The sequence below is a fragment of the Callospermophilus lateralis genome, chromosome 3, assembly GCF_048772815.1.
Source record: "Callospermophilus lateralis isolate mCalLat2 chromosome 3, mCalLat2.hap1, whole genome shotgun sequence".
Taxonomy (NCBI): Eukaryota; Metazoa; Chordata; class Mammalia; order Rodentia; family Sciuridae; genus Callospermophilus; species Callospermophilus lateralis.
The window spans coordinates 27,894,095-27,920,760 of record NC_135307.1 but is presented as its reverse complement, the minus strand read 5'-3'; the positions used below and the strand labels follow the sequence as shown (position 1 = coordinate 27,920,760).

The following is a 26,666-nucleotide window of genomic DNA, read 5'->3' as shown; positions in this document are numbered from 1 at the left end:
TTATATTAGATTGTTTGAAATTGTCCCATAGGTTTGTCCTGTATTTTTTTTTTTAATTCCAGAAGCATTGTTCATTTTGTTCCCTCTTTTATCTTTTTTTTCCTCTCTCAGATTGGATATTTTCTGTTGATCTGTCTTGATTATTTCTTCTGCTGTCTTTAAGCTACTGTTAAGCCCATTGAATTTGTCATTTCAGATACTATATGTTTATCTTCTAAATTTCCATTTATTTTTCCTTTCATTTTTTAATTTTTTTTCTTTTTTTTCGTTTTTGATAGACCTTTATTTTATTTATTTATATGCGATGCTGAGAATCGAACCCAGTGCCTCACACATGCCAGGCAAGTGTACTACCACTGAGCCACAACCAGCCCCAGCCCTCCTTTCATTTTTAAATATAGAACTTCTTTTCTCACTTAGATTCCCCATCTGTTCCTTGGTTGTAACTGTTTTCCTTCAAGTCAAGATTCCTCATCTGTTCATTTATTGTGACTATCTTTTCCTTCAAGTCTTTGAATATATTTAAAATAGCTTTTTTAAAGCCCTGACTCTTAGTTCTAACATCTGGGTCAGTTGAGGTCAGTTTTTATTTTAACTGTGGGTCACACTATCCTTTGCTTCACAAGTTTAATAATTTCTGTTTGTGCACAAGGCATTGTGGATGGTGCATTGTAGAAACTCAGATTATCTTGTCTTCCTCCAAAAAGTGTTTTCTTTTAGCAGGTAGTTAAATTATTTGTGGATCTCTCAAACTTTTGGAGGCTTGGTTTTAGGTTTTGTTATGTCAGGTCTACTTTGGTTTTACATTTGGTCCTAGAGCAGATTCCGTCATCTTGGGTTGTGGTCTTCTCTCCGAAGGTGTGACCCTCCTGGGATTTTAGTGGTGTGTTCAGAACACATACCAAGTGCCTCTAACCTGGTGAAGCTCAAACTTCAACCTGTGTCCCCTTCAATGAGCAGCAGTTGAAATCTCAGTCTCTGCTCAAATTTTATTGGTCTTTCAGCAGTTGCTTTCCCAGAGTCTTGTCCATGCATATGCAGTTATAAGTGTTGACTAAGGGTTTTAGGGGACTTTTTTTTTTTTTTTTTTTTTTTTAAAGAGACAGTGAGAGAGGAGAGAGAGAGAGAGAGAATTTTTTTTTTAATATTTATTTTTTTTAGTTATCGGCGGACACAACATCTTTGTTTGTATGTGGTGCTGAGAATCGAACCCGGGCCGCACGCACGCCAGGCGAGCGCACTACCACTTGAGCCACATCCCCAGCCCTTTAGGGGACTTTTTAAGGCAGATTTGGTGCTTCTATACATCCTGGGATTTCCTCCTTTTCTATCCTCTCTGGTAGCCTGAAGCTTTTGTTCTCAAGCTGAGGATTTCTGCTAGATTTCTTCTTCTTCCTTTTTTTTGCAATGTTTTGGATCAAACTCAGGACATCACGCATGATACTAGGCAAATGCTTTTCCACTGAGCTACGTCCCCAGCCCTTCTGCTTGATCTCTAGCAGGCCATCTGTCACCTAGACTGGAGTGTGCACTTGGGGGACAATCCATTCAAACACTGATTTTTACCCAGTGTATTACTTTTCTTTCAAAGATCCAATCCTTCAATTTCTACCTGCTTTTGTTCGTCCTTCAGTGCCTTCAAATAGTGGTTTTGTGTCTCTTGTTTAGAGTTCATAATTCTAATCTGTCTGAAATTTGTTTGTAATTTCAGATATTATATGTTTAAATAAGTCCCCATTATCTGCCAATTGATTTTGGATTCTTTCAGAATACACTGTGTTTTTTTTCAAGTTGTAATATTGGTGAGAAAAGAATGAGTCTGGTTGTCTGCAAACAGATGGTATCAACATTCTCTTGAGATTAATGACAGAGACATTTGGGTACATCAGTTACTGAGTCAGAAAGTATTCTGACATTAGTGGTGCCCTTGATGATCAGCAACACAGATGCAAAAGAGGCCCAGAGTCCAGGAAAAAGTCATGAGGATGTAAGCATCCATTCAGACAGATGCCATGCTGAGCACTCTGAAAAGCTAATCTAAAAAGTCCTTTAGAGTTGAAGCGATTGGCAGTGTGGGATTTTAATGGAAGGATCTCTTCCTGTGCAGCCTCCTGCTGAGTAGTAAAATTCATGGTTTAAGGGTCCCTGCCTTTTGTGACTGGCCATTGTCACCTGGGAGTAGTAAAGGAGAACTGGCCTTCAGCCTTTCTTATTTGAGAAATTAGACTTTTGGCTTGGACTGATTGAAAAGCTGAAAAAAAAAAAAAAGAGACTGTACCATGTTTATCACTGGTAAATGAGAAAGTATTTACCAAAATAAGAAAACAAGGACAATGTAATAAGTTTTTCATGAACTAAATTTATTGGATTTAGAGGCCATTCCTTATCCTGGTTTATGTCCTTTATAATTTGGGGAGATTGGGAAGAATCATTCTTTAATGAAGTGATGGTGAGAAGACATGGTGGTGTTTTTTTTGTTGTTGTTTTTTGTTTTTGTTACCAGGAGTTGAATCCAGGGGCACTTAACCCCTGAGTTATATCCCCAGCTTTTTTAGTTTTTATTTTGAGACAGGCTCTTGCTAAGTTGCTCAGGGGCTCACTAAGCAGCTGAGGCTGGCTGTGAACTCACAGTTGTCCTGCCTCAGCCTCCTGAGCCCCTGGGATTACAGACGTGTGCGACAGCTCCTGGCTTGAAATGGTGGTTTTTAAAAGAGGTTTTTAACAAAATAAATTAAAAGTTGTTAACCCTACACAGCTATCCACACCCTACTCCCCACCTCTGCAAACAAAAATTTATGTTTTGAAATATTGACAAGTTCATGAAATCTAGAAGCTTGAGAATCAGTTCTAGAAGTGTAAAAAAATTTTTTTATTTATCATTGGGGCCACTTTTGAAATGGTGCCTAGTAGGGCTAGTGAAATGTGTGCTGATTTGCCAGCCTTGACCTTGCTCTGTGCTTACAGCGTTTTCTCTTTGGGCTCTCACAACTGAAGCAAGATGAAAAATAGCCATGTGAGACCTGCAGCGTCCTGGGTCCCACCACATGGTGGCATAAAATGAAACAGAGCCTGGCCTCTCAAGGTCTCACAGGATGGGGGCCATAGCCCACGCATTAATAGTTCTTTTGAGCTAGCCCCACTCATCTCCGTCATCACCCTCGAGGAGTCTGGTAGGAGATCAGCCTCTTAAAGCATCATGGTTACAGCACTCTTTGGCTGCTCTCAACTCGCTCCAACTTATTCTGCTCTGGACTTGGTTGAGATAACAAGTCTAGACTGTGCTTATACAAAGTCATGAAGTCACAGGTGCCAGGAGGGGTTGCTGCTTAGGGTGTTAGGAATTCACAGCCTGACATCGTGCACATTTCTGACTACACACATGCTGGATTAATTTTAACAAATAGAAAGGAGTTAAGAGAATGACAAAAATGTGTAGGTTTTGATTTATGATGAAAGTTGAAAAGAATGTTTATGTTGGCTGAATGGCAAAAAGTGTGGGGGACGGGGTGCGTCTTTAGAAGTGTCTGGAAGGTATGTAGACCCGAGAAGAGGAAGAGAGGAAAGCTGATTTAGAAGGGCCCAGGAGATGAAATTGAGATTGAGAAGTTGCCATCCAAGATGGGAAAATCCAGGGTGAATTTTAAGGTTGATTTTCAGGACTGAAATCTGTTCTCTTCAATTCAGCCTCTCTAGAACTGCTGACAGCCCTAACCCATAAGTGACACAGGGCGGGCAATTCCATGATTCTGTGCTGAGACACTGGGCTTGGGTCCTTTTTCTGGGGAAGGGAGATATCACCGGAGCATTTGCCAGACACTGTGGCTGTCCCAAGCCTCACATTTATGTCCCAGTGAGTGAAGGAGCTGTGGTTTCCTTCTCTTCTTTTGCAGTGGGGAGGGATACCAGGGATTGAACTCAGGGGCACTTGTCCACTGAGCCACATACCCAGCTGTATTTTGTATTTTATTTAGAGACAGGGTCTCACTGAGTTGCTGAGCATTTCACTTTTACCGAGGCTGGCCTTGAACTCGAGATCTCCTGCCTCAGCCTCCTGAGCTGCTGGGATTACAGCATGCTGCACCCAGCTCTTTCTCTTGACTTGGGCAACTTTAAAGGGTTCTCTCTCTTTAGGGAATGTAGGCTAGATAAGAATTAGATCCCTAGGCTGAAACAATGTGCAGGACAGCCCAAATAAAAGACTTTACCATGTTTGACTACCAGAAGTTTCCCTTTGTCTCAACCCTAGGCATTAAGCCTTTCTTCTCTGAAGTCTGCATGTTATTACTATTATTATTTCTGATGATAATAATAGGCACTATCATCTCCATTCATTAAATGTCTCCTCTGAGCCAGGAAGTGTCACCGGGGTTTTCAGTAGACCTCCAAAGGACTCATTATCATTTTCATTTTACAAATGAGGAAAAAGAGGCTTAATGAGGATGTGACCAGCCCAAGGCTATGCAGCTAGAAAGGGGCAGTTCTAGATTTGAACCCAGGACTGTTCCCATCCCCTTTTTCCTCCCTCTCCCCAATTCCTGCACCTTCTGGAACTACAGCTTTCCCCTGCTTGCTTCCCACTTGTACACTCCCTTCTCCCCTCAAGTTAGTCCCTGGTTCTCGAAAGCTACTGTCCTGTGGGTGTGAGGAGTCTGGCTTGTGACATGCATTAAGGACCCAGTAACTTTCAAGTGCACAGATTTATACTGTAACCAGCCCTGCACAGTCTGGCACAGCGCTCCAGCTGTCACAGCTTATTTTTGGCATCACTTTCTAATCCTGACTCTGCCCTTAACCCTTCTCTCAGTGTCAGCCTTACCCACAGGGTAAGGGTTAGCCCAAGCTGCTTTCTCGTTCTCCTGTCTTATTGAATGTATCTATACCATCAGTAGATACTCCTTACTTTGTCCCCAGAAAATAAATGAAGGACATGGTCCTTTGGGTTTGGACGTCCCATACACTCATCCCAAGTCTTCTCTCCACATCAGCCTGGATGATACCGATCTAGGCTATCTTGTTCTTCAGAACTTTGTTCCAACTCAGATTGATTCCTCTGTGGCTGTGGAGCCCTTCCAAGCCAATGTTAACTGACACATGATAGCTGCTGGGAAGTCGTGACACCTCAGCTGGTCCAGTAAAGATCTACCATCAGACTGGTCTGGGTTTGAGTCTTTGCTCTACTGTTTAGAAATGATGTGATTTTAGGTGAGTTAACCTCTAAGTTGCAGTTTCCTCATCTGTAAACTTGGTATGTAGTTATGCCCACAGCATCAAGTCATGGGATTCAACAAAGTAATCTTTCTAGAGCTTTGGTGTAGAGTAAGCCCTCAATACGTGTTGGCCAATATTATCATTATTAACTGTGAGTTCATTAACACGCACTGTCTCACTGCCTAGATTGGCTTGCCGGCCTGTGATCAAGTCTGTTTTCTTATTGCTCTCTGTTGCCTTGACTTCTCCCTGTTTTGTTCCTGTCTCCTTCATACCCATTCAAATGTCATCATTGGCCTATTTTTTGGCTTAAGTGACCTCTCCTGTCTTTAAAATACTACAAATCATAGGCTTGTAGAACTATAGAATTGTATAATTGGGAAGAATCCCTTCTGCCATGAAAAACCCAGTGTCGTGGGCTAGTTATTTATAGAGCTGGGACTAGAAGCCAGATTACCTGGTGTTCTTTCTACCACATTTTTTCCTTACCAAAACTTCACAATGTGTATGTAGACAATTAAAATACCATCTGCAGCTAATTGCAAGGGATGAAGCGGGAGGCACTTCCATCTAAGAGCACATTTCCCATCTTTCCTGTCGTAGCAGGGATCTTAAGACCTGAGGTTTTGTGTGTAGAGTTATATTCTTTGCTGAGACTTTTAGGAATTCCTGACAATTAAGTGGAAATTGTCTTCCTATTCAAATAGTTCTTCACTCGAGTGATACACCCATCAAAATGGTGCCTTTCTTTACACCAACCCTGCCTTTTTTCTCTTTTGTTAACCTAAACTTCATGCATCTACTTTCTTTCTCATTCGGCTCATCTTTTCACTAATATTAGAAGAGGAGAAAAAAATAGTACAGTTAACAGCATACACTCATCCCCTAGCTTGAACTGTTACTAGCATTTTGCCTGAATTATAATTCACACAATATTTAAAAATATAATTGTTATGTTTTATGTATGATATTTTTCTGAGTTATTTCCACATAGTTACAGATATCATGTTACTTAAACACTTGAGCATATTTCTCCAAAAAAGGACATTTTCCTAGGAAAAAAATGCCACACCTAACAGTATTAACAATTTCCTAACATCATGTTATGCAGTCCGTATTCATTTTTCCTATTTGTATCCAAATATCTTTTATAGGTAGTTTTTTTTTTTAATCCAGGATTCAATCAAGAATCACACCATGGGGCCTGGGTCATAGCTCAGCCTAGCATGTGCAAGGCGCTCAGTTCAATCCTCAGAACCACATAAAAATAAATAAATAAAATAAAGGCATTGTGTCCAACTACAACCATTACATTTTTCTCTCTTACAGTCTCTTTTTACTTTAGAGTAGTAGTCCCCCAACCACCACCACCTTTTTATGGCATTGAGTTTTTGAAGAGATTGGGGTACTATTCTATAAAATTTCACACATTCTCCATTTGTCTTATTCTTTCTTCTTAGTGTCATTGAATTTATTTCCCTCTCACCTGATTTCCTGGAAGCCTTAATTAGATTCCAGTGGAACACTGCAGTCACAGCTTTTCCTGGATGGCACTGTATACTTCAGGGGATGGATGTCACTTCCCATCATTAATGCTTGCTGCTAAGTCAGATCTTTAGGGTAGGGTGATGATATACATTTCCCTGGCACCTCATATGTGATACCTGGAACAGTTCTTTGTAACTATTAGAATGCCCACTTCTTCCCAATCTTTCACCTAACGCTTTAGCATCCATCCATGATCAGTTTGTATTAAGATGCATCCATTTTGACTTGAGAGAATTGGGATTACTCACAGGGATTCGTTGAAAGCCCATATGATCCGTTACCTTCCTTAACCTTAAATCTACTGTGGGAAGACTTGGGTCAGATCCAGGGTTTGGGGCAGGATGAATAAATGGGACAGATTGGAGGAGCCAGTGCTAGCCCCTGTGTGGTCTGCACCCATTAGTAAGCATCTGTCATCTGTCTTCTGGATTAAGAAAGGGAAGCTTGTGTTTAGTTAGGAGTCCAGGTTTGAACGTGGGAGTTGTCTGCTCCCTAGAAGCTGGAAGCTGTTTAGGTAGGGCATTAGTGCTGGATCCTGTCTTTCTGTGGGGAATCTATGCGAGTGCTGGAACTGGCTTTTTGAAACAGGTTGCTGTTTGGATTCAGAGCTCTCGGCTGGTTCATATTTTGGGGGTGGACAGGGGGGTTTCTCCAAGACTCCTAAGAGTGTGGGGGAAGTTTCTAAACTCAAAAGGCTCCTTTTTTGGCACTGCCAGCATCTTTTCTGTGTAGGCATCTTAAGAATCTGGGGGAACCATATAAAGATCAGAAATAAGTCTGGCCTGAAAAGCTCCCTCTGACACGGTCATTCCAGTTGGTTGAATCCCGGCCCATTCGGATGGGACCATATAAAGAGGCCATTTCCTGAATTTCCCGCGCTCTGCCTCGCACAGGCTCCTTTTTGTAGAGAGCTGGTATTTCAGGACCGCGGTCACGTGCTCGCAGCTCCTCACTCGCCCACGTCCCTGCCCCTGTTTATTTTTGGAGCAGCACATTTTTGCCTCTCTTCAGGAGCTATGCAGGGTCCTGCCCCCTCCGTCCATCGGGCGGCAGCCCCGGCAGGCTCTGCTCATTTCCCACACTCCGAGACGTGACTCGGCTTTCAAGAGAGAACGAGGGATGCGCTGCGAGGGCTACGTCACCCTTCCTATTTCTGTCCCTCTTGGTGTTGCATATTTTAAGACTCTTTCTATTTAAAAAAAAAAAAAAAAAAAGTTGGGGTAATGTTACCTGGCAGTAAATCAGACAGAATTGGAAATTGTTTCTCCAGCTGACATCTTGGGGCTGTGCCCCTGGATCTCAGAAGCAGAGTCATTTAAAGAATAAATCAGTGCTTTTGAATTTTCTAGGGTTGGGCCTTCTCTTACTTATGGCACTTAAGGTCATTTGAGCTCTAATCTTATCTGGTTTTTTCCCCTCTCCTCCCTATTACAGGGATAACAAATCAGTTTCTTCCAAAGCACACCCTGTAACTAATTGGCAGCGTGCCCCCAGGTGTTTGGTTCTGGAGATGGGTTCCAGGAAGAAAATGCCCTGTTATAACCCTAAAGATTGTATACAGAGAATGTGAGCACACAAACCCAAGAAAAAATAAGCCCTGCATTTATGTCTCCTCTGACCCTACCTGAAAGGGAAGGACCCTGTCTCAGATGGAAGGGTCCCTGACTAAAGGGTTTCAACTTCTCATCAGTCCAAATAGGGACCTTTGAGATGGTGGTGGCATTCAGGCCCCTGCAGGTCCCCAGCATCCTGTCTGTCACCTCTGGGAAGAGAAAGCACAGCAGTTGTGGCAGCTAGAAGGAGTCACCACAGTGGTCTGGTCTAGGTGTATGTCCTGTGTTTCAGACTGCACCAGGGAGGGAGCCCTGGGACTCTCTTGGGAACAGAGCTAACAAGGTGTCTAGACATCACCAGAGTTCCTAAGGAGAGCAGCCAGGCAGCAGGGGCTGCCCGTGCTAAAGGAACCACCAGACCTTTTCGATGACATGACCAAGAGCAGCGTCTGCTTCTGTTTCAAACAGGTCGTTTGCACTCAATTTCAAACTGCCACATTATGATCTTGTTACATCAGCTTCCACTTAAGGCCTGTATGTAAAAGTAATGGATGTTGAAGGGCTCAGCCCAGCGGTTTTTCCCGGGACCCCCACCACAATGGTGATGAAGTACGTGCTACCCCTGGTCCCACTCTACCCTTGGATCCAGTTGCTTTTGGAATGCTTTCTCCTTTACCTTTCCAATCCAGGGCAAGCCCCAGTTCCCATAAAGCTTCTTTGGCCTCTCTTCTTGTCTGGACTTCCCTGGTGGGTAGAGTTATTTTTAGCTTTTGGTCATGTACTGCAAGCTGTGTGCATGCTCATCAGAGCGCTGCTTTAATGATACCCCAGGAGAAAGTGGCCCCGTAAAGTCCTCCAGGGTGACAAGGAAACTGCAGAAGTCGGTAGAGCTGCCCTGTGGCTGAGAGACTCCACCTCAGCTTCACCTTTGGACCCTGGAGGGGCCTCTCCCTGGAATAATGCCAGGACTCCCTCCCTCCCACCTGCCACCTCCATTGTGTCCTCCTGGATTTCAGATTGATCCTGATCCAGTCACAGAGTTCACCTACCTGATACTCCCTGAATTCTACCTCTCCTTGACCTCATTACTAAGTAACGTTTGGGGACAGGGTGATGTCGTCTTTTTTGTTGTTGTTGTTAGGACAGTGCCCAACTCCATAAAAAGGGAACGAAGTTGAACTCTAGGGAAGAGCCTTTATAATTTGGCAATAGTAGTTAATTAAGCCTGCGTCATCCAGCCAGGGCATCTGTATGTAGACATGACAGAAACATTTCCAGTGTTTACAGAAACATTTCCAGGCCTAGAGCCCAGAATTCTAAACCATGAACGAACGGAAGGATTCCCCATCAGGAGATTGACATCTCCCTAGATGCCCCGGCCTCACTTTGCTGAGAGCTAAGTTCTGCTTCTCTCTCCCCATCTCCCTCTGCCTCAGTGCCCTCCTGAGGCTTGCTGGCAGTGGGGTAGGGTGAGCAGAGAGGACCCCAGTAGTCTCTAGCATGTTTCGCTCAGGATTTCTTTGTACCTTTTCTGGGCTTCCTCTCCCAGGAGCTCTTGATGTTTGGGGGAAATGAAAATCAGCAGCCTACACAATTTTTATAATATTATGTCAACTCTTGAAGGCATCTGTCCTTAGTAAAGAAAACTTCTGATTTTAGAACTAGTTATTAAACTGTACCAGATATGAAGGAGTGACTTGTATGTCTGAGCTTTTTGCAGCTGCCAGCACCATTTTGTAATGGGGAGAAAATGAAAGAAAACGTGGCTTTGTGTTTCCTAAAGCAGAGAGAACCTTCACTCATCCTCCAGTAGCCATGGCTTCCTAGGGTTTGGTTCAAGGAGACAAAGCAGATCATTTTGGTTTTTAGACTCTTAGGGAGCTCTTTTAGTCAGTCACGTGACACCCATTAGTAGAGTAACTACAAGATCAGGCCAGACACAAAGGAGTCTTTCCTCACCGCCATCCCCCGCCCCATTGATTGCATATTTTACTATACATGGTCTACCCTGTCCCATGTGGGTATAAGTAATAATGATGGCAGTGATCATGGGAAAGCGAGAGCTCTTATTATGTGCCAGGCACTGTTTTAAGCTCTTAACATCGAGTCACTGATTGAATCCTCCCCAGGTTTAGGGGTTACTCAGTGCTCCTCCTCCATGCTGCCTAATCTTTTGCAATCCCATCCCAGTTCAGTCTCTGCTCCTCCTGTTATCATCGTAACACATCCTACTATAGAAGGTAGAGGTGGTGTTAGGAGTCACATATGCTGTCTACTGTTGTGGACCCTTGGCATTGTATAGATTGGGACACTCCCCACATCAGGGCACCATGGATTTTACTTGGATTCCTCTGCCCTTCCCAACATCTGGAGCAAAGAGAAGAAGGCAGAGGATCCTGGCACTGGGAATCTAGTCCAGGAGCCACACACCCAGGTGTCAGTAAGTGAACAGGACTAGGGCTAAGGCGGATGTGCTTTCAGTTTGCACACTGAACACGTAAGAAAGATCAACATGCTCCCATTTTTCTCATTTCCCATTTTTTTCAAAACATGTAACATAGTTTTCATTTTCCCACTTTAGGTGTTCGTAGGAACAGAGAGAGAATTCTATACTGAGAGAGAAACAATAGCGCAACGCAATAATAATGGATGGCAGTGTCATTTCAAAGTAAGGAAGGAGACAGAAAGGGAGGGTGGGACCTGTGGCAAACTGCAGTACACGTGTCCTGCCTAGAGGGGGCAGCTCCTGCTCAACCCAAGCATTACTGGATATTCCAGTTTTTCACAAGCTGGAAAGTGACTTTTTTATGTGGAAATCTTCCATATTATAAATGATAGCTTAAATTTAAAACAAAAACAAAAAATTGTGTGGCCAAACAAAACATGGCTATCAATTTATGACATTACTTACATTATCACAAGATGGTCCTATCCTTGGGTAAAGTATAGGGTATTATTCACAAAAGCACAGGAAAGATAACTGCAGGCCAGACTCAGGGGATCTCAGTGTAGTTCAATTCACTTTATCATTTTGTCTCCCCAGCACTGTACCTTGTGCATTGGAAAAGTTCCAGACAGGGTCCTTGGATTCTGCCTACACCCAGCTCTGGCTTGTGGCGTTCTTAGGTTATTCTGATTCTAGGGTCCTTTTAGTTCCAGTGTGTGCCACCTCGCCTCTGTGCTTCAGCTCCAGATTCCTGGGACAGGGAATCCAGCTGGTTGTGATTGAGTGTTGTACAGCCCTGGCTCAGTCAGTTGTGCAAAAGTGAAGGGGAATTATGGGATAGAGGGCTTCCCCTTCCAGCCTATGGATGGAGGATTATGGAGTGACGGGGAAGCAGTGGTATAATCAGTTAGTACATCTTAGAATTTCCCTCCTGCATGGTCAAACAGTAGCTGGTTTCCACTTCAATATTTGTATTGTTGCTGAGGTATATGGGAGCCTTCAAGCAGCTCTTGACTGCCTTTGGCATAGAGAGCTTCAGTTTGTTTTCTCTGAAGTGCTACTTATATTCCCAGAGGCTAAGTGGATGCAGGCATCCCAGGATTTGGATTCGCAACAGTGATTCCAGTAGGCTGCGGCTCAGGCAGCCTGTACATAGAGTACATGTACACAAGTACATGGAGCCCATCCTTGGCAGGCTGGAGCGCTACTTGAGAAGCAGGAAAAAAGACATATCTTGGTATAAAATTAAAATATCAAAAGTATAAAGGTGTTAAGGCACTTTGAAGGGGATATTCACTTTAAAAGTTCCAGGTGTGGTTTTAAGCCTTTTTAAAAAAGGAGGCCTCTGTGACACACAGTGTAGTCCAGGGGTCAACAAACCATGTCCTTCCCTCCAAACCTGGCCCATTGCCTGTTTCTGTAAGGTGTTCTTGAACCTCAGCTACGCTCCTTTTCATGCTTATTCCCTATGGCTGTTGTAGTTGCACCAGAAATCATGAGACCCACAAAATTTTAAAAAAAATGTGTTTTTATAGCCCTTTGTAGAAAGTTCCCCCACCTCTCTTCAGTCCTTTTATCAGTGTACCTCCTTAGACTGAGAGCCACAGTTATAATTCTATAAATTTCTCAGAAAAAGAAAATTTGCAGTTTCAGAAACCAGTCTTGGGAAAATGCTGAGCAAGTCAAACTAGGCAATGTTCTATCTTCTTTTACCCACCTCAAGCGACTCAGTGGATTGGTGGTTGTGCCCTTGGTATTTTCAGTTAAAACGTCCTGGACAGGAATTCATGCACGTGGGTTTCTGAATGTGTCCATTCTGGGCAAATAGACTTTGAACCCACGAATTATGTTTATGTCTTTGAAGCAAGGCTCAGTCATATCTTTATTACTTTCATATGTACTCTACCATTTAATTCCTTATTGCTGACCATTTTGGTTGTTTCCAACTATACATTGAAGCAGCATTCATGTTCCTCTGATTATTTCCTTGGGATAAATTCCTGGGATTAGAATCACTGGCTAAGAAAACAGGAGCAGCCTGGAGCAGACCTCAGTGTTACAGTTAGTCTGTGCTTGGTATACATAGGGCCCTGGGTTCCATCCCCAGTGTACACACACAAGTGTGAGCATTTTTAAATCTTTCAATGCACATCTGAGAATTGCCCTCCACAAACACTGTGCCAGTTTATCTATCCACCAGGAAGCTCTGAAAACACCCAGATTTTCATAGTAAATTAGAAAGCTTACTATATTTTTATTCATATACATTTTATTTTTGTATTTTTCTCAGAGAAGTGCTTTGATATGCTGACTGTTGGTTTAGATGACCTGAACCTCAGCCACATTTGAATGTGCACATCAAGTGACTGTCATTTTGGCTTCTCTTTCATCACAGGCTCCCCCTCCCAAGCCTCCTCGCAGGCTGGGCGGCTGGGCGGATGATTCCATGAAGGCGTCAAAGTGAGTACCAGCAACTCCTGGGGGTGGGTGGCAGTGGGCGGGTGGGATGGGGGTGTCACTCCTATGTTGTTGCTTTATTTTTTTTGTAGCAACTTTATTGAGATAGTATCAATTCACATACCAATCATTCACGCATCACAGAGTGCAATGTGATCATTCTTCATAGAAGCATAGAGTTATGCAACCATCATCACAGTTAATTTTAGAACATTTTTATCACACCACTAAAGAAACCCTGTATCTGGTAGTAGTCAATTTCCACGTCCCCCACGCCCCCAACCTCCCAGCCCTTGGCAATATCAACTTCTGACTGTGATTTGCCTGTTCTGGACATTTCTTATCAATAGAATCATACAGTCTGTGGTTCTTTTTATGCCTTGCCTCCCTCTGGGCATAATGTTTTCAAAGTTCATTCATATGGTAGCATTCTGTGTTCTTGACTTTCTAAGCAGAATGGAATTGCCTGTTAGTTATTGTGGGTGAATTCTGTAGTTTGTCCACCCCACACTGTTCATTCACAGAGAATGGTACAGGTGTACCACCACCCTGCCTAGAAGATGTCTTGTGTTTACTGTAAGCTGTTGCTGCAAGCAACACAAGTATTGATGCTATGACCATCCAGGATTGTCTCATCGACCTATCTTCTTGCTTCAGAGTTCCTGGGAAGAATAATCTAATGTCACAGTGCACATGGCAGCACTATCTGAGCAGCATGTGGCTTGCATTGTGGGGCTGAGGATGCAGATTCCATTATCACATAGCTGGATGGTATTGAGCAAGGTGTTTACCATTGCTGAGCCTCTGGATGGACTACTAATGCTCCCTATGTAAGGATAAGGATAAGGGATAAGGATTGAAGAAAATTATGTATGCAGTGAGAATGTGGCTTAGCCTTCCTGGCCTTTCTACTGCTTATACCAGAGACTGATCCCTTGTTCTGTGTGGAGAGATGGCAGGGTGTGGTGGTTGAGAGGCGCAGGTTTTGGAACCAGACTGTATGGTTTAAAATCCTGTCTGTGCCATTTGTTATCTCAGAGACCTTGAATAAGTGTTTTAACCTATCTGGCCTTAATTTCTTCATCCCTCCAATGAGTTGCAGGACCTTCTACATGAAGGATCTGTTTGGGAGAAGCAATACCAGGGCAAGAAAAGCAAAGGTTATTTGAGTATCAGGAATCTTCCTTAACTGCAAGTTCCATTAAGAGCCTTAAGAATAGGCGTATCACTTTGTCAAGGTCTTAGCTTTTGGTGTTAAGGATTGGACGTAACTATGAATGAGATCCTCTGGAGCTGCTATAAGCATCTGGGAACGCTCGTGACCTAGAGTGGCAACCGGCCCTCTTGGACCATCTAGAATGAATATCCATGTCTCTGAAATAGTTTCAGAATCCTTGTTTTGAGTGAGGAGAGAGCAGTCCTCCAACTTGCTTCCACATGTTCTTCCTGCATTCCTCCCACCCTCAAAAGGGCAGGATTTGCCTGCTAATCAAGATGTGGCAGTTATCATCTCTCCTGTTTTTCCCACAGGAAGCAGCATCACAATAAGTTTAAAACTGTGGACATCTGGTTCAGACTCACCTAGGTTAAAATTCAGGTTTCAGCACTTAGCTACCTGTATAAACTTGGGGAAATTACTTACCCCTATAAAGTAGCAATAATAATACATTTTGGGAAGAGTTTTTCTGAGGCTTGAACATATGATAAAGGAAAAGCACTAAGCGTGATGCTAGTACCTGTGATTAATAGTGGTGCATAAGAAGGTAATAATACAGGCCTCTGAGCTCTGCAACTGTAAAACATAGAAGTGTCGTATAACGTGGTTCTAGAGAGTGGCCTCTAGAATATGACATGATGGCTGCTACCTTTAGCCACTTCTGTTAGCCTCTGTGGATTTTTAGGGATTTTAGAGCATGTAGCTTCCAGACTGAACAGGTTTCCACTGCGGTGAGTCTTTGTGATTCCTTGTGGTTTAATCTATCTCTTAGTTTACCTAGGACAGTCTGACACCAAGAATGCTATGTGAAGGCTGAGACTTTTTCTGGTCCTTGCCTTTCGTCCCATTTTATAGATGCAATGAGTGCAGTCATAGGTTCCTATGAGTTGGAGGGAACCAGTCTAAATGTCTGTTGGTTCAGAGTCCAGTTCTAAAGGCAAGATTACATATCGTGTTGGTCCTTAATCCCTTGCACTAAGTCTTAAATGAAAGGTAAGCCAAAAAAATATTTTTACCACATCATTGGGATTCTTTCCACATCAGTTTCTCTTATGAGATACACAGGAATATATTTTATTTTTCTCAAAGAATAGACATTAAATTTCTTTCCAGTTGTGGCTTTCAAAATAGCACTATTAAAATTTTATTCCTGTTCTTTCTACCCTTTCCTCTTACTTCCTCCAGCACCTCTCCTCTACTTTTCCCCCCTAAACCATTTGAAAGTAAGTCGTAAATGTCATGACATTTTACCTCCAAATATTTCAGCATGCATCTCTTAGGATTCAGAACATTCTCCAGATAATCACAGTGTCATGAACTCATCTAGATCATTGCATAGTGATTTAATAATATTTAATACATAGTTTATATTTAAATTTCCCCCATTTCTCCACCAAAGTGTCGTTTATGGGTCCCAGACCCAGTCAGAGTTCATACATTGTATTTGGTGCTTGTCTCTAGTCTCTCTTGACCTCAGCGCAGCCCCCAGCCTCAGCACGATGTTGCCCTTTTGAGGAATGCAGGCCAGCTGACTTGTAGCATGTCTCACACTCTGCATTTCTCTAAATTGTTCATGACTAGATTCAAGTTGAAGGTTTTTGGCAAGAATGAGTGATACTGCGTGCTTCTTGGCATATCAAACTGGTTCTTTATTGGTGTTGCTGAGTTTGATAACTTGGCTTAGGTGGTGACCTTGAGAACTCTCCAGTGTGAAGTTTTCTTTTATTTTTTTTTTCCTTTATGATAATTAGTAATCACTATGGGGTGCCGCTTTGAATTCTGTCCTCTACAATCTTTCACCTAGTGGTTTTAGTATCCATTCATGTGAGTCAGTCAAGGATTGCAAAATGTTAATTTTCTAATTCCATCATTTATTCTATATCAATTACAGGGTTTTTTGTTTTTGTTTTTGTTTTTTTAATAAAGAAGAGCTTTCATTTTTCTCTCCGAATTACCTTTTTTTTTAAAAAAAATTGTAGACCCATGGATTTTATTGTTATTCATTGTGTTGTAGTTCATTTCCATCATTTTTTTCCCATAATAATAATGATTAATGCTCAGATTGTCCCAGGTTAACCAGGGAACTCCTTCAGGGCGGCCTTTATACCTTTGCTATTCCTTATTAGTGTTTGAGCACCTGCTTGCTTTCTGCTACAGTAGTCATATTCCAAACTTACTTTGTATTTTCCTTGTCTAGTCCTTGAGTCAGCCACTGCTCCAAAGAGCATTGGCCCCTTTGGTGGAGAACACTTAGAATTCAAGACCTGAGCACACACTGCTCATTGCTCTTGGGACAGCATTGCTTCTAAGCTCCTTCAGTGAACAGAGCTGGGAAACACATTTTTGAAAATAGGCTCTGTCCTTTCACACACTTGAAGTAGTTTTGTAATTACATCACTAATGAAATACCAATAAAAACCTCTAAGTAAAGCTCAAGATTTCTTTGCAGTTCTTCATGTCCTTAAAATATATCACACTAAAGGTTTAGATGCTGCTTTCAGAAGTTACTTGAATTCTTTCTCATTTGGATTAAGAGCTCAAATTTTAATACACAATTAGGTTTACGTAGTTGTTTGCGTTCATAGTTGTTTAATTGACTTTTGCATATGTAAAACACTTACATGGATCAGAAATGGAGATTATGTACCAAGGTGTCCTCAGTCTTGCTCACGCCCTTCTTCCCTCTGCCTGGTTCCCATCCATCCGCTGTGAGTAATCTCTTTATAAGTTTCTGGTGTTTCTTCCTATACTTTTTTTTTAAAAAAAGTAAACATATATACATATGTAAGTTTTCAGATTCTTCCTTCTTTATTTCAATATATCAGGAAGTGGCAAACTATTGCCCACAAGCTTCCTGCCTTTTTTTTTTTTAATCAGAGAAGTTTCTTTGGAACACAACCATATCCTTTCATTTTTGAAATTCACATCTTTGATCCATGTGGAATTTATTCTGGTATATGGTATGAGGTGTGGATCCAGTTTTTTCTTTTTTCTGAGTGACTGTGTCCCAGCCCTGATGATTTTTTCTTTTTAATAATCTGTCTTTCCTTTAGTGATCTGAGAAGCCACCCCTGTCATAGTCTAAATCACTGAATAAATCACGAGTCTACTTTTTGGCTTGTTCTGTTCTGTGGTCTTTCTGTGTATTCATATGATATATTGAGTCCCACACTATTGTCTTTTTATAACATACACTAATTTTTAGTGTTAAGGAAAAAACAGAACTCTCAAATGCAGTTCTCATACTAGTGAAAATCTTAGAAGCCACATCTTTCTAAGTTATTAGGAGGTTTTAGTGTTTGGAATATCTAGAATTCACTTTGAAATATAGACTAAGACAAATTCTGTGTCAAAGAAAACAAAGGTTGTCACAAGTTTTTATTCCTCAGTGAAAACATTAAAGGTTTTTCTAGATCAAATCAGCTTCCTCTTGGAACTAGATGCTTTTCCTTTGCATGTGCTGTTTCCCAAGGTGTTCCCTTGTTTGCCACCTCAGTCTGGGGCCTGTTCTGACCCCTCTAGTGTTGGAGGCCCTGGTGAATGGAGCTGAAGGAGAGGGAACCAGACCTGGGGGAGAGAGAAAGGAAGGTAGTCTGCATGTGTTTTGTCTCAGCCTGTCTGTTTGGGGCAGGTCCTCAGACCTCCCTTCTCTCTCAACACTCACTCTGCGTGATCTCAGCCAGTCTCAGATTTAACTGTCAACTTCACACTGATGACTCCAAAATTTGTTTCATCAGAACAGACCACAGTCTGAGAGGCCAGGCGGGGAACACCTTGGAAACAGCACATGAGAAAGAAAAGCATTTTACTCCAAGAGGAAACTGAATGATCCAGGAAAAAACTTTAGTGTTTTCACTGAGGAATAAACTTGTGATGTTTCCACTTGAATTTAAGCCTAAGGTATCCAGATTGGTCCTCTTAATTTGCACCCAGTTCCCCACCCCCAAACTATGCCTCCACAGTCTCTCAACTCTGAGTAAACAGTGACTCCATCTATCTAGTTACTGAGACCATAAACCTTGGACTCATCCTGAGCCAGGGTGAGTGAGGTAATCACTAAGCCCAAGTGGGACCTGGAGGAGAAGATGGGGGTCAAGCTGCATGACTTCTGATGAGCAGAGAGGACAGGAGAACATTCTGGTTTAAGATCTGGTGTTGGGGGATGGTGACCTTATTGTCAGTCTCAGAAAGTACACACGGGAAGATAGTATACCCACCTCAAACCTTTTTTGGATGATAATAGTACTCTGTGCTAGGCACCTGTCTTAGCTACTATAACATATTACCATGTAGTGGAAGCTTAAAAGCAAACATTTACTTTTCGCTGTTCTAAAGGCTGAAAGACTAACATCAGGGTGCACCAGCACAGTGGTGATTTTGGCGACAGACCTCTTCCTGGTTCTGATCTTACATGGTCTTTTCTTGGTACCTATACATGGGGGGAGAGATCTGGTGTCTCTTCCTCTTCTCCATCATGGGAACTGTACCCTTATGACCTTATCTAAACCTAATCACTTCCCAAAAGTCCCATCTCCAAACACCATCACATTGGGATTAGGATTTCAACAAAAGAATTTAGGGGGGACCAGACACAACATTCATTCTACAGCAGTGCAGGTAGGCCCCATTCAACTCTGCCGGTGTCTTTAAGGAAAGTAAGACTTAAAGAGAGGTCTCCAGCTGTGTTGTCACAGTGCGAAGTGGGGAGACGGGTCATGGATCTGGATGAGAAGCTCATAGCCTGGAAATGCGAGTTTCCCAGACACCTTTGCTTTATTTGTGTAGCACTCTCTGAGAGAGCACTGGGCATTTGTCAGCCATCTCACGGGCTGGAGATCATGGGTGCCAGGACTCTTATGTTTGCCCCAGACACAAGGAAAGGCTGAATTCAGGAATTGCTCGGGACCTGGAATCACCAACTGTCCTTTCTCCTGGCACCAGGGTAATAGCTGTGCCAAAGATTCTGTCTTGGAGGCAGCTGTCCTTGGCATTGAAGTTGCCTGATTTGGGACACTTACAATTGATGGGTCACTGACTTGGCCATGGGGACTAGAGCTGAATGAGAGGGAACCAGACTTGGTAGTGAGAGGAGGGAAAGGTAGTCTGATTAAGTTTTGTCTCAAAGTGTCTGTTTTTGGGTTTGTCCCTGCATTGATCTGCAAGGGAATGAGGCAAGTAATGGCCCCTCGGGGACTTTGAGGACTTTGCTCTCAATGTCAGCCGTCATTTTCAATCACCCTCTCCCTCCCAGCCATTAATTTTGGCCCAGGATCATGGGGACTTGTCCATCTATCACTCCTAATTGACACTAAATGATCTGTCAGTTTATTGATGAACGGCAGGAGTGGAATTGTCACAATATATTTTACTTTCTAACAACTCCTCCTGACAATTTTACCTTGTCCATCTCACTCTCCTCACATAAATCTCCATTGGCCGCTCATTCCTCCTCATGGGCTGTTCTGGTGCCAGCCACTTCCACACCATCTGCACGTGTCAAGGACATCAAGATGGCGGGAGAACTGCCGGTGCTAGTCCCGAGGTTACCCCCTTCCCTCCTCCTTCTCCTCTCTTTCTCTCTCTCTCTTTTTTTAATGGCATAGATGTTCCAAGAATACTAAAGGGCTTCTGTCCTCTCCATCTATGTCATTGCCATGTCAGAACCTTTACCTTCACGTTAGCAGCAAGTAGTTAATTCTTATTAGGCTACAAAAGTGTGAAAGGCAAACCTCAGTGAGCAGGAGGGCTCCCGGCTCTGAGAGCAAGCGGCCAACACATACTTTGTCCTCTTACACCAGCTCCATCACGGGCTGTCCGTCCCCACAGAGGCTGGACTCTTAGGAAGGTGTCACGGGGGGAGGTCACTGGAGCTTCCCCTTCGATGAGCCACACACTGCACGTGAGCACAGGAGTGCCCAGATGCGGGCACCGTCTAGCCTGGGCCCACTTGGTCATGCCTAGTGCTGCCAGGACCCCCAGGCTGGTTAGCTCTGCCTGTGAGAAGTCTCGCCCATTACCCTGGTTCGCCATTTAACTGTTATTTGTAAGGGCTGCGTGACTTGAAAGATGGGGAATAACGCAGCTAAGCGTATGTGAGGCTGCATCGTTATTTAGTCTTAAGAAGATGTACGGATGGAGGTGAAAGATCCATCATCCTCTGTGAGGCCAGTGGTGAGTGGAGAAGCCTGACAGTGTTGAACAATGTCATTGATCTCCTCCCTCCTTCCTTTAACACGGGAGGTAATTTCTGTTAATTGATAAGGACTGTTTTTGTTTATTAACCACTGTGCCATTAGCATACCTACCAAGATTAATCATAATTCCTGAATGTCATCTGATACCCAGGTCCTGTTCAGTTACTTTCATTGTCTCAAAGATGTCTGTCAAGTTGGGCTGCAAAAAGGACAAATCAAGGTCCGCGTGTTGGCTCGAGTTGTGATCTGCCTTCACGTGCTCTCATGTATCCTCCAGCACTCACCGCTGCCTTTGTCCCCGTGCCATTGATTTTTTTTTTTTTTTTTTGGTAAGAAACTCGTCTGTAGAGTGTCCCACATTCTGGGTTGGGCCCATTTCTTCTAGTTGTCTGTCTCCCAAGTCCCCTCTTAAGTGGATGGTTAGATCTAGGTCAGACTGGCAGTTCAGCTGAGGCTCATGGTTGAGGCAGGCGTACTCCGTAGGTGGCGCCGTGTGGGTCTCGCTGCAGCACTCCTGAGGGCACAGGTGTCTGGTTATTCCACTTAAGCGAGTCTGTGATTGATCCGGGGGTCGGAGTGTGGGATCCTCTACTTCACGTTCCCTGTCTGACTCCCCCCGGTGGTCGCGGTGTCCCTCGGTGACAGCTGCCTAGAGAAAGGATCTCATGAAAGGTTGTCAGATGGTGATTTTCTAATCTTCACTTATGAACAGAGAACTTTCTATAAAGAACTTCCTCTCATCAGCCATTTGGTGGTGTGAACTACAGTTTATGCTTGCAGTTTTGCCTCTTCCTCCTCCCAGATCCCCAAATCTTTTTATTTAGAAAATCTTCAAACCCATAAAAAAAAAATTGCAAGAATAGTACAAGCTCCCCCACGCTCTTCTCCTTGAGCAACCCACTTTGAACCTTGCATACTTGGGGCTCCTCCTCAGTCTCTAGTTTTGTTTGTCTTTATTTTTGCTGAGCGCTCTGGAGTTGTAGCTGCCTTTGCCTTTGCATTACAAGTAACTAGTTGCTGGTTACTGTGCAAGGGCTGTGTGTCTCTCTCGTTGCTTCTGGTCTGTGGCGCTTGGCACACACAGGTGCACGGTGTGAATTTGATCAGTGAGTGCATTTTGGATGTTTCTTAGGATCTCCAGTCATTAGGAGGGGACCCTGTGAAGTAAAACAACATAATCTTTGATCTTCACATTTTCATTGATAAGCACAATTTTGATTATTTGGTTTTCATGAAAAACCAAACAAAATTAGAAGAATTGAGAGTCTATTAGTCACAATTTTCTATCTCCATGAAGAGGACCACCATCAGACAATTGGGGTGATATTTCCCAGGCTGAGAAGGCAGACTTCCAGTGCTTACTCATGGAATAGCCATAACAGGACCCTTGAAAAGTTTCGTAAAGGCTTTAAATGTGACACTTAGGGATCCTGTAGGCTAGGGAAGAGGTAGGGAGTGTGCATCCCCTTTCCTCTTGGTGTGATTTGAGGGGTACTTTCATGCCACTCCCCCTGGATTGACATGGAGATGTTTGGTGCAGAACAAACAGGTGTGCTAGGCTGTATTCATTGCAGTTTAGGGCCTCGATAGCTTATGTAGTGTCACAAAACCGATTTGCTTAAATGACTAGGCAGGAGATAACTGCACTTTGATTCCAGTAGCACTTGAATACTTTGCTTGCCTCTCTGAAAAGTGGAGCAGTCTACCTAACCAGTGGCCCTGTCACTCCTCTCCTGGGAGCAGAGGCAAGCACCTGAGGCACCAGGGAGGCGGTGAGGAGAGAACAGTGGCACCAGAGTTGCATGCCTGCCTATGCGTGGCCCAGGGACAGGACAGCTGAGCCCTTCAGGGACCAGTCAGCAGAATTACTTCTCAGTTGCCTGAGGGGAGGCCCCAGCACACTGCAGCCAAAGGCCCTCTTCCTGCTTCCCCCAAGCCTGCTCTCAGCTTCCTCTCTGCCCTTCGCTTTTCTTCATGAAGATACCCTTGACCTTCACTGCAGTTGAAAACCAGGTGTGCTTCTAGGTGGGTTCTCAGTATGACCCTGGAAGGCTTTGACTTGGCCTCTGTTAGCCTCGGGTTTTGCAAAAGTGAAAGCCTCCTGGTGACTGGAGCTGGTCGTTTCTTGGAGCCAGGGGTAGGAGAGTAGAGCTTGAAGGGTCTCTGGTGTCAGGAAAGGAATAAACAGTCCGTAGAACTATCTCTAAATAACAACAGCCAAAAAGCGGAGGTGGAACATTCCATTTGTTTCTCTGGACTGCTGCATAGTGCAGCTCTTCTAGACTGGAGGGTAGAGCCAGTGTCCTGTCCTGTCAAATTCTAGTGTTGCTGTAAGAGCTGGTTGGGGTCTGTATGAACCCTGCATTGCTGGGGGACTCCTTAGAAGCAGCCTCATTGTTTTTGTTTTTTTTTTTTTTTTTTAAATAAAGTCCCTTTTAGTTTTCAAGCCAACTGAGAATTTTCATGATGTAAAATTCAAACAAGACAGATAAAGCTGAATTTACCTGCAACCACCATCTCCACTCTTAGCCATCTCTCTAAAAGTAAGTACTAGAAACATTTGTTGGTATCTTTTAAGAAAATATTGGTGCATTATAATTTTGTATAATAGTGGGATTCATGGTTACAATTTGTACATGCACACACTATACCAGTATAATTTGGTCAGTTTTGTTCTCCAGTACCTCCTTTCTCTCCTTGTTGTCCCCTATTTTTGATGGTTTGACTTATGATTTTAAACTTTACAATGATGTGAAAGCAATATGTATTCAGTAGAAATAGTTCTTTGAATTTTGAATTTGGATCTTTGCCTGGCTAGGGATTTGTACAATCCTCTCGTGATGCTGGGATGTGGCAGCAAGCACCCTCCACCCCACATAGAGTACAGGGCTTGCAGCCTGTGTCACCTGTGTCACCAAGCCATAGTGTTCCATAGGTCAGGGGTGTTAAATGAATTTTCCACTTGCAAATCGGTTTATCAGGACCTAACCCCAAAATAAGTTTTGTTTTTTGTTTTTTTTTTTTAAATAGAAGTAAGATCGTATTCAGTGTCCTGCATCCTGTGTTTGAATTTCTTTTCCACTTAGCAGTGAGTGCATCCTCGAGAGCCTTCGGTGCATGTGGACATGCTTCCTTTTCCTAATTGCTCCGTAATAATCCCTCCTGTAATAGTAGGGGACACTACTCCCCTCTGGGTGGACATGAAGGTTCTTTTTGTTCCTGCCCCCATGCACCCCATGATCAAGCCTCTGATGGTGTCTGTTTTCTTTTTTCAGCAGCCCTGTTTTTTAGGGAATTGACAGTTTTATCCTCAGAAGTAGATTCTGCCTTCTGGGCGTCGCTGCCAAACCTGTAGCTGGGTAGCTCACATCTTGCCAGCCCTCTTGTTGCACAGACAAGAACACACACGTGTGAACACACCACACACACAAGTAGCACAAGTCCACAGACACCTCCTCTTTTGTGACTTCTGTGCTGAGCCCTGGAGTCATTTGATCCTCAAAAACAGTCATTTGGTCCTTAAAGCAACCCCCATGGGGTAGGTGCTATTATTATTTCTGCTCTCAGATGAGGAAACTGACGTTCAGAAAGGTGGAAATGACTTGCTCACAGTCACAGGGCTGGTAAGTCACCAGCCAGAACTGGAACCGGGTGAGTCTGATGCTCTTCGGTGCTCCACCACCCCCTGTTTTTGGCCCCTTAGCATCTGAGTGTCCCTACACAAGGTGGCACCTCAGCAGGCATTTCCACAGGATGAGTTGACACAGCTCAGCCGGGAGAGCGATGGTGGCCCTCCCTGACCTCCCTTGGCCTACCTGTCCAAGAGCTGCCCTCCAGCCACTCAGGCCCCCAGAGCAAGGCAAACGCAAGGAGGCAGCCAGCTCTTAGGGGCACAAACCAAGGCCATGCCAGCCCTGCCATTAAAAGGCTTATTAGGCTGGTCATTAAGTTCAATTAGGCATTGGGAACGATTTTCCCTTCTAACACTGCAGTGCCCTCCAAGAACTGGATCTATTCCCAGGCAGCTGGCTTGGGAGATAGGTACTAGTTTCTGTGGCCTTGGCAGCCCCCGCCTCTTGTTTTTGGGTCCTGCAAGGCTGTTTCCTGAGCTTATTACTGAGCCACCCTCCTGTGCCAGGGCCACTGTTTCCTCAGACCTGTAGGAGGAGCTGGACATCCGCCCTATGCTCTGGCTCTCAGGGTTGCATGATCTTGGAGCATATCATGCACACTTTCTGGCCCAAAGTTCCCTAAGGAGTTTGAACTTGATGATCTCAAAGTTCCCTTTTGACCTGTAGGCTCTTATGATTCTGGGAAATGAGTCCCACATTATCCACACTTCATGGAGTAGAAAGCTCAAGATCAAGCTTTGAGCCTTCTTTTCAGCAGGGGAGGACATCTTTAAAGAAGGGGACAAGGAAAGGCAGTGGGCATAGTACAGAGCCCTGGGTAGGACGTGCAAAGGGGCCAAGGCACAGGGTAGCCTTGAGCAGCCAGCTCAACATCCTTGAGCTCTGTCTTCTCAGTACTAAAACCAAGTGGTCTCACAGCCTTCCCCGACTCAGAAAGTATATGTGAGCACCTAACACGTACTTTCTGGATGGCTGCTGGGAACAGGTCGTTGTAGTCTGAGTTACCGCCTAGAAATGAAGTTGCTGACTGTGAGGTGGGAACAGGCCTTCCAGGCATGGCCAGGAGAGAGGAGGTGCAGATAAACCATGGTATGTTAAGAGTGTTAGGATGGGCACACCACAGTGACTGACCCCAGGGTTGCATAAGGAAGTAGAAGGGGCCAAGGGGCAGGATGGAGGGGGGCCTGCAGGCAGGGCCTTGAGCTGCAACCTCGACTTCATTTTTCCTGGAACAAGAGCCACTGAAGTGTTGATAGGTGTGTGATCAGTGATTCAGGCGACATGTTGTCATTCCTCTTGTGAATGCCTTTTTGACATGGCACCATCTTAGGGTAATTGCAAATGTAAAAGGAAATCCATTTCTTCCCAAGTAGAATCCTCTCTGTCAAATGAGAGAACGAACCCTCTTCTCCTACTATACTCAGTACTGCACTTGTGACACCAGTTGTGTGGGGTTAGTCCCACACACACCAGGCAATTCTCCAGTGGACACCAGCCGAGTGTCCTACAGAACCTCTCATCCTGGCACTGACCACCTGGAGTTAACATCAGACCCTCCAGGTTCGATTAATTGGATACAGCAGCTTGCTGAACTCAGGAAAATACTTTTGCAGGTTTATTCCAAAGGTCCATGTGCGCATGGTTTGGTGCCCAGCCCATGATGCTGTTGGGAGGCAATAGGATCTTTAAGAGGTTGGGCCTTTAGTGGGAGGAGATTAGGCCATTGTGGATGTGCCCTTGGAGGGGACAATGGGTCTCCTGCCCCTTCTTGTCATTTTCTTTGCTTCTTGGCCACCATGAGGTGAATAGGCCTCTGCCACATGCTCCTGCCATGATGTATCGTGCTGCCACGGGCCCAAAGCAACAGGGCCAAGAGATCATGAACAGAAAACTCTGAAACTGTGAGCTAAAATAAACCTTAGCTCCTTATAAATTTATTCTCTGGTATTTTGTCATAGTATCACAAAGCTAATACAGTATTTTAAATGATACAAATGAGCAGTTAGACAAAGAGATACATAGTATGAGGTTAGGAAGAGTCATGAGCTCAGGAACCTCTGTCCCCGTGGAATGAGGCATGCTCCCTTCTGTCATTCACTTGGACACTCTCGGAATCTTGTCCTTTTGGGTGTTTATGGAAGCTTCATTACATAGGCATGATTGATTAAGTCATTGGCCTTGGTGATCAACTCAGCCCTCAACCTCTTTCCCCAGAGGTCTGGATGTCAGGAATAGGGAAGTTGGGGAACTGAGACTGAAAGAAAGTTCCAGCCCTTTAATCACACAGCCTTTTCCTATGGCAACCAGCCCTCCATCCTGAGGCTGTCTTCACTTCAGAAATCCAAGACTTGGGGAGCCCTGGGCCAGGAAACCAGATACACATATTTCTTAATGGAAGTCACAGTGGCACAC

General features: G+C 43.9%; 1 protein-coding gene across 1 annotated transcript in view; it reads left to right on the top strand.

The window, feature by feature from the left end:
* Positions 1-26,666, top strand: part of Ift43 (intraflagellar transport 43) — a 79,770-nt gene that overhangs the window by 14,904 nt on the left and 38,200 nt on the right. The window contains exon 3 of the mRNA XM_076848075.1: positions 13,151-13,215. Within this exon, the coding sequence (XP_076704190.1) occupies positions 13,151-13,215 (65 nt within the window). The remainder of the gene's footprint in view (positions 1-13,150; positions 13,216-26,666) is intronic.